General features: G+C 37.9%; 1 protein-coding gene across 1 annotated transcript; it reads left to right on the top strand.

Moving 5' to 3' along the window:
- The first annotated feature begins 959 nt into the window (after positions 1 to 959).
- LOC127136064 (uncharacterized) lies at positions 960 to 1598 on the top strand. Its single transcript, XM_051062669.1, has 2 exons — positions 960 to 1314; positions 1363 to 1598. Exons 1-2 carry the CDS (start codon positions 960 to 962, stop codon positions 1596 to 1598), a joined length of 591 nt encoding a protein of 196 aa, XP_050918626.1.
- Positions 1599 to 7828: the final 6230 nt, after the last annotated feature.

Raw genomic sequence — 7828 nt, 5'->3', positions numbered from 1 at the left:
TATTTCAAAATTCTTTCTTCTTTACATTCATTTGTCTTATACAAACTCTAAAACAATTTAGAAAATATTTGAAATACTATTAAAAAAAGTTCCTATACAAATTTCTAATCTTGATTCTTTTAAAATACTATCATAATCTTGTTGGAAATTATAAAACAATAATTATCATGGGTATGTTCCAATATGATAAAAATGGGCGACTGAGTTAATGACAATAAATGCATTACAAATAGTCACACATAGAAAATGGAGCTAACATTAAAAGCATTTATAAAGACCTTGAAACATTAAACTCACCAAAGGAGTCAAAGAGGATAAGGTGCCACATGGACATATGTGGTCCCAAGCATTATGCCACATGCCACATCCAAACAACCCTCGTCGGTGTAGCCACCGGTGACACTGGCTCCGGCTCTGGGACCGGGTCTGAGGGTGTAGAGGCGTTAGTGGCGGCTTGTAGGTGGCACTTGAGCAATCGGGTTATTCACGACGTTAATGTGGCGGCGCTCCGGATGAGTATTGCTCCAGAATTTTGGTTGTTACTTACAGTTTGAATTTCAATTTTAAAAATACAACACTTCATGAAGTGGTGCATTGTATTATCATAGGTGAACCATTGCAACATATGGTGAAAAGTTGTTTTTTCATCAAGAGATGCAAACTTATGAAACAACACATGCATGACCTATAAATACATAATTTTTAATTCGAAAATCATTCACTTAAATCTGCAAATCCTCTTAAACATTCCAGACACACTTCCTTGCATTCGAGTTTTTCACCTGTCTTGTGCAGACTCGATCAAAAGGCTGAATTATCCTGGGTATTCTTGCTTTTCGACTCTAAGAAATCAAAAAGAGTGCTTGAAATACTTTTAAGGATAGTGACTTCATTCACGATTCAACCTGGATCCATTTAATCTTGTCGAAATTGCTAACAGTCTTAAAAGTATTTACACAATGGCTTCCGACGCTGCAGTTTCAAGCATCAAGGTTATGAGTCAAGATCTTGTCAAATTGGATCGCTTTGATGGAACCAACTACATCATATGGCAAGACAAGATGACATTCCTGTTGATTGCCTTGAATATTCAATATGTCTTAGATCCTGACTTAGCACCAATTCCCGAACCATTAGAAAATGAATCTGAAGAAGTCAAGAAAGAGCGTAAGAAACGTAAGGAGGACGAACTGTTATGTCGTGGACATATTCTGAATACAATGTATGATCGTCTCTACGACCTCTATATGGATAATCCATCTGCAACAGAAATCTGGAAAGTGCTCGAATTCAAGTTCAAGGCCGAAGAGGAAGGTACAAAGAAGTTTTTAATTTCTAAATATTTTGATTTTAAATTTATAGACTGCAAGCCCATTCTTCCCCAAGTGCATGAGTTTCAAGTCCTCGTGAATAAAATAAAAGCAGTGAAAATAGACATCCCTGAGACCTTTCAAGTCGGTGTAATCATTGCAAAATTGCCACCTTCGTGGAAAGGCTACAGAAAGAAATTGTTGCACAGTTTTGAGGACTTCTCATTGGAGAAAATTCAGAAACATCTTCGAATCGAGGAGGAATCGAAGGAGAGGGAGAAATCATAATCTACGGGTCTTTTTAAAGCCAATGTCGTGACCACCAAAGGAAAGAAGAAACATGATGGAATGAAGAGTCATCTTGGACCAAAAAAGGAACATAATAAGTTCAAGAATGCTGACGGTCATAAGGGTCTGAAAAGCGGATGTTTTGTCTGTGGAAAACCTGGACACTATGCTAGAGATTGTAGGCAAAATAAGTCAAAAAATGAGATCAATGCAGTTCATGCAAATGATGACATGATTGCTATAGTGAGCGAAATTATGGAAATCAAAGGCAAAGTTCAAGGTTGGTGGTATGATACATGCACTACGGTGCACGTCTCTTATGACAGAGCTGCTTTGAAAACCTATTCTGAGACAAATGATGGACAAGAGGTGCAAATGGAAAATGAAGTACGATCTAAAGTTGTTGGAACCGGATCGATCGAACTCAACTTCACCTCAGGAAAGAAAGTCACTCTCATCAATGTGCTTCATGTCCCAGACATGAATAGAAATCTTGTTAGTGGGGACTTATTGGAAAAACTGGGCATTAAATCTGTTTATGAATCGGGTAAACTTATATTGACTCGTAATGGTGTATTTGTTAGAAAAGGATATTCCGCTGAAGAAATGATCAAACTATGTACTGCCGACAATATTATTAATGAAATTTCTACTCCCGCTTACATGCTTGAATCTATTTCTCTAAGGCATAATAGACTAGCACATTCCGGTATTAGTTCTATGAAAAGACTAGTTAAATCTGGATTGATTTCATGTAATATAAATGATTTCAAAAAATGTGAATTATGTGTCAAATGAAAGATGATTAAGAAACCTTTCAAAAGTGTTGAAAGAAATACAAATATACTTGATCTTATACACTCAGATTTGTGTGAATTCAATGGCATGTTAACCCATGGGGGAAATAGATATTTTATTACATTCATCGACGATACTTCTAGATACACACATGTATATCTCTTAAAGCATAAAGATGATACTTTTAATGCCTTTAAGATTTATAAAGCAGAAGTGGAAAATCAATAAGTAGAAGTATTAAAGTCCTTAGGAGTGATAGGGACGGTGAATACTTTTCTACTGAATTCGATGTATTTTATGAAGAACACGGCATAATACATGAATTTTCGGCACCTCGCACACCGCAACAAAATGGCATGGCCGAAAGAAAGAATCGAACATATCAAGAGATGATGAATGTCATGTTGATGCATTCTGAATTACCCCTTAATTTGTGGGGTGAGTCCTTATTATACGCTTTCCATATAATTAATAGAATTCATTTAAAGAAAACCGGTATTTCTCCATATGAGACATGGAAAGGAAGAGCACCGAAAATCGGTTACTTTAAAGTGTGGATGTGTGTGGCTTACTACAAAAAGATGGATCCTAAAAGAACAAAGTTGGGTCCTCGAGGGATAAGATGTGCTTTTGTAGGATATGCACAAAATAGTAAAGCATACATACTCTTAAATTTAGAGACTAATGTAATTATAGAATCCCGTGATATAGAATTCTTTGAAAATCTTATCACCAAGGGTAAAGAATCAGAGTCAGCCGCAACAAAAGAATCTTGTGGAAAATATTCCTCTCGGATTGTAGAAATACAACCTGAAGGCACGTCTCGAGTCATTGAGTCACAACTCGAGCCTAGGATAAGCAAAAAGAGTCTGGAAAACAAAGAATCTAGGACCAGACAAAATTGATCCTCAACTTATTTCCTTTTATCTAGTTGAAGGAAGGTGTAAGAATTTCGTGCAAAGTATTCCGGTCATTCTTAAATTATGAGATGATCCTAAAACTTACGAGGAAGCAATAACTTCAAGGGACTCCTCCTTTTGGAAGGACGCTATCCAAGATGAAATGGATTCAATTGTTTCAAACCACACTTGGGAACTTGTTGACTTACCAAAGGGATCAAGGCCCATTGGATGCAAGTGGGTGTTTAAAAAGAACTATCATATTGATGGTACCTTAAACACTTATAAGGCCAGATTATTGACAAAAGGATTTAGACAAAAAGAAGGTATAGATTACTTTGACACATATGCACCAGTAGTAAGGACAACCACAATTAGATTATTGTTTGCCTTAGCCTCTTTAAATGACCTTATAGTTCATCAGATGGATGTTAAAGCAACATTCCTAAATGGAGATCTTGATGAAAATATCTACATGGAACAACCAGAAGGCTACGTGCTTCCCGGAAATGAACTAAAGATGTGTAAACTTGTCAAATCCTTATATGGCTTAAAACAAGCACCAAAACAATGGCATCAAAATTTTGATTCCATGATACTTTCAAATGGATTTATTCCTAATTATTGTGACAAGTGTTTATACACAAAAGTGTGCAAAACCACTGTGATATTTCTTTGCCTCTACGTTGATGACATGCTAATAATTAACAACCATTTGAATGGAATTCTAGAGACAAAGAGGTTTCTAACTTCCACTTTCAAAATGAAAGATCTTGGACTTGTTGGCACAATTCTAGGGATCAAAGTTAAGCGAAATAGTGGGGGTTATGAACTTAGTCAAATCCACTATATTGAGAAAATGCTTGATAAGTTCAAACACCTAAAATTTAAGGAAGTAACCACTCCATTTGATCATGTCGTCAAACTTCAAAAGAACAATGGAAGAGCAGTAGCACAATTGGAATATGCAAGTGCAATAGGGTGTCTTATTTACTTAATGCAATGTACCAGATCCGATATATCATTTGCAATTAGTAAAATGAGTAAATTTACTAGTAATCCAAGTAATGAACACTGGAAGGCAATCACGAGGATTTTTGGCTATCTACTGAAAACCAAAAACCTTGGCCTTCATTATGGTAGGTTCCCTGCCATACTAGAAGGATATAGAAGATCATAAATCTACAACTGGGTGGATATTTACACTAGCTGGAGGAGCAATTTCTTGGAAGAGCAAGAAACAAACATGCATTACTCTTTCAACCATGGAATCAGAGTTTGTGGCTCTCGCTTCCGCTGGCCAAGAAGCATAATGGTTGAGGGATCTTCTGTTGGAAGTTCCATTAGCAAAAGACAATGTTTCAAAGGTGATGATACACTGCGATAGCCAAGCCACTTTAGCAAGAGCATTCAACGAAGTGTACAATGGAAAGTCTAGGCACATAGGACATGGACATTCGTTTGTGAGAAAAATGATTAAGGATGTAATCATTTCACTCACATATATACGAACAAGCTATAACTTGGCCGATCCATTTACTAAGTCACTGCCCAGAGACTTAGTAAAAACAACCTCGAGAGGCATGGGGTTGAAACTCCTTGGATAAGAGTTCCAACAACGACGACAATTCAATCTTATGTTAACAGAACATTAACTTCAAGATTCAATGGGTAACAACAAGTCGTAGATTTGGATGTAAGTCAGACATTGGGTAATAATGTTGACTATTTTAAATAGAGTGTTGAGGTTTTCAAAAACCTCTTAATGAAGTTCATAATAGAGAAAAAGTATCTCATGGAAAAGGATATAACATGAACTTCACCTATGTGAATTTCGAGATGGTGTCGTCTCAAAGTGAGAGTTGGAGTTTCTCTCATAAAAAATTCATGAAACATGATAACATATGGCCATAAATAAGTGTTAAGCGAGATATGTAGAGGAAGAATCTTTAAAGAGTGTGTGTAAAGTAACGTCGGTCTAATCATATGGATTAATTGTTTAAAAACATTGATACCTGTAATACCCCAAAATTTACCCTTCATTTTTCCTGGAAAAAAAAAACGAAAAAAAAAAAATTAATTAATTAATTAATTAATTAATTAAATAAATAAAATAAATAAATTATTTTGGACTTGGGTCTCCCTCATTTGAGCCCATTACCCACGAAAATCAGTCTATAAATACTGAAGTTTCAGTAGAGGAAAACACACTTGGAGTTACACTTGGAGTTACACTGGGAGATTCACTGGAGAAAGAAGGAAGAGAAGCAAAACCCTGAGGAAAAGATAGTGAGAGAAAAGCCAACAGAGTTCAGAGCAACCTCCAAACCCTGAAAGGAACTCAACTTGTAAACCTCACGGCCGCAACTCAATCAAGCTCTCCAATCAGGTTTGCCCTATATCCATCATCTTTATGCCTTTTATTTGAATGCTCTAAATGTATGAGGTATTATGGGTGAATTTGATACCTTTTTGTGAGCCTTTTGTGAATTTTGATGGAATTATTCATGTGGTTACATTTTGATTTAGGGGCAACTCTGGGTTACCCTATTTTGTTTATTCTAACCTGTCTTGTGTTTCCATGGCATTGTTTTCTCTTGATTTCATCCTGCTGCTCTAACCCTTTGTCGAGTTTTGTGAGGGCTCACATGGCTTTCGCAGAGACACTCACGTGGTTTCCCACTTTATTTGTGGGATACCCCCTGGAGTTTTATTCTGATTATTCGTGTTGACTGATTTCCTTTGACGGTCCAGCTGGAGACATTTCAGGGTTTCTTGCCCCTTTAACTGCTATAGCTTCGGATCTTTATCCGTGTGGTAATTTTTTCCCTTTCTCATACTTTATCGCTTTCTTAGCTGGAAGACCTCGATAGGAGGCAATGTTTGAGCCCCTTGGTGGCATTTTACTTTGAGATACATGTTTTGTGTTTTGTATTCATATCCCTGCAGGTAGCGCGGTTCCTTCGTCAAGGACTGCCTTTTTGCCCTCGAGCATCCCAAACCCTAAAACCCAAAGCAACACGTTTACTCCTTCTACTACAGGCGAGTAAGTCTCCAAAGGTCGAGCATCCGGTAGATTGCGTAGTAACGTTGTTCGTCCAAAACCCAATCCATAACCCCGTAGTTAGCCGAACTACGGCTTGCTCTGATTCTCATTCCAGATGAGATACGTAGGCATAAGACGCGATGTCTTAGCGAGCACACATCCCCCCAACTCATAGGTCAGCCGAGCTACGAAGACTCTGATTCTCATATTCAGATGAGATACGTATGCAGTGGATGCGACATCCGCGCGAGTCATTTCTCTTAACCTTTTTAGTAAATAAACACGTTAGATAAACTCACACCCTTTAGACAAAAACTACAAAAGTGGATCCCGTAGAGTACTATGGATGCGTAGGGGTGCTAATACCTTCCCTTCGCATAACCGACTCCCGAACCCAAGATTTGGTTGCGAGACCCCGTCTTGTCCTTTCCTTTTTCAGGTTTACTTCGAGCGTTCCCTTTCCCTCCTTTGGGATGAATAACGCACGGTGGCGACTCTTCTGTCATTCTCTTTCGCCGGTTGTTTTTTTTCGCACACTGTATTTTTCAGGTTGCGACAGCTGGCGACTCTGCTGGGGACTTTAAGAAGTTGACCTCTTGCTGGTCCATCTTCCCTAAGCGAGTCCCTCCTAGCTTTTGTAGTTTGTTTGTTTATTGGGTGTTCATGCTTTTGTGCAGTTATTTATTTACCTGCTTTACCTTATTACATTGTGTACATGTCATTGTTGTATCTGTTTCTATTGGCTGGCTGCTTGGTGATCTTTGTGAGATGAGTTCTATACCCGAACTCGAGTGCACTTAAGATAGGAGAATGGCATAGTCCTGTCAACTTGTGTGGAGTATTCCTTAGCGAGTTGACTTGCAAGCCCATTCACTTGGTGGAGGTCATGTTGAGATCAATAATGTCACATAAGTAAGTTGTGGTTAGACATTACTTGTTCCAATATAGACCTAAGAAGCCAAGGACCTTAGTTTACCTAACCCATCTTGGCCTATTCGTAGGACGTAGTGCGAAAGTCGTTCAAATGTAAGATTTGATACGATTGTTACGCGATACTACACTCATAAGAGTCTCTCTTGAGAATATTGTTGGAATACGAGTAGCCGTTCCTCTAATAATATCCGAAAGATGGGATTATGACTATGGGAACCTTTTTGTAGAACATGTTTGGCAGGTTTAAACCTTAGTACACTCCTTTTGGGTGGTTCTTAACCTAAACTACATGCTCGTGACTTGCGACAAACCCTTGATTCATGGTTGATCCGATCAGGTATCCTTAATATCAATGAAACTCGGGTATTGATAAGGTGTAAACCATAATCCGCCAAAATGGGTGGTTGATATTAAGGATAACATGATCCATCCCATGACCTTTGTTTGGTGTGCTCTTAATTTCTCTCCAGACAGTGCAACCTGACAGATGTTCAAGCAGATATAGCAATCCTGATTGACATACCACTGCATTGCATTCACATCATCACATCATT

The sequence above is a fragment of the Lathyrus oleraceus genome, chromosome 4, assembly GCF_024323335.1.
Source record: "Lathyrus oleraceus cultivar Zhongwan6 chromosome 4, CAAS_Psat_ZW6_1.0, whole genome shotgun sequence".
NCBI classification, from domain to species: domain Eukaryota; kingdom Viridiplantae; phylum Streptophyta; class Magnoliopsida; order Fabales; family Fabaceae; genus Lathyrus; species Lathyrus oleraceus.
Note: the sequence above shows the minus strand (reverse complement) of the source record. Positions and strands in the feature narration are given on the sequence as shown.

Excerpts from the sequence above, each read along its gene's own strand:
- LOC127136064 (XM_051062669.1), top strand. The coding sequence starts at position 960 with ATGGCTTCCGACGCTGCAGTTTCAAGCATCAAGGTTATGAGTCAAGAT. Across the intron at positions 1,315-1,362 it reads GTTCAAGGCCGAAGAGGAAG|ACTGCAAGCCCATTCTTCCC; the intron begins GTACAAAGAAGT and ends TTAAATTTATAG.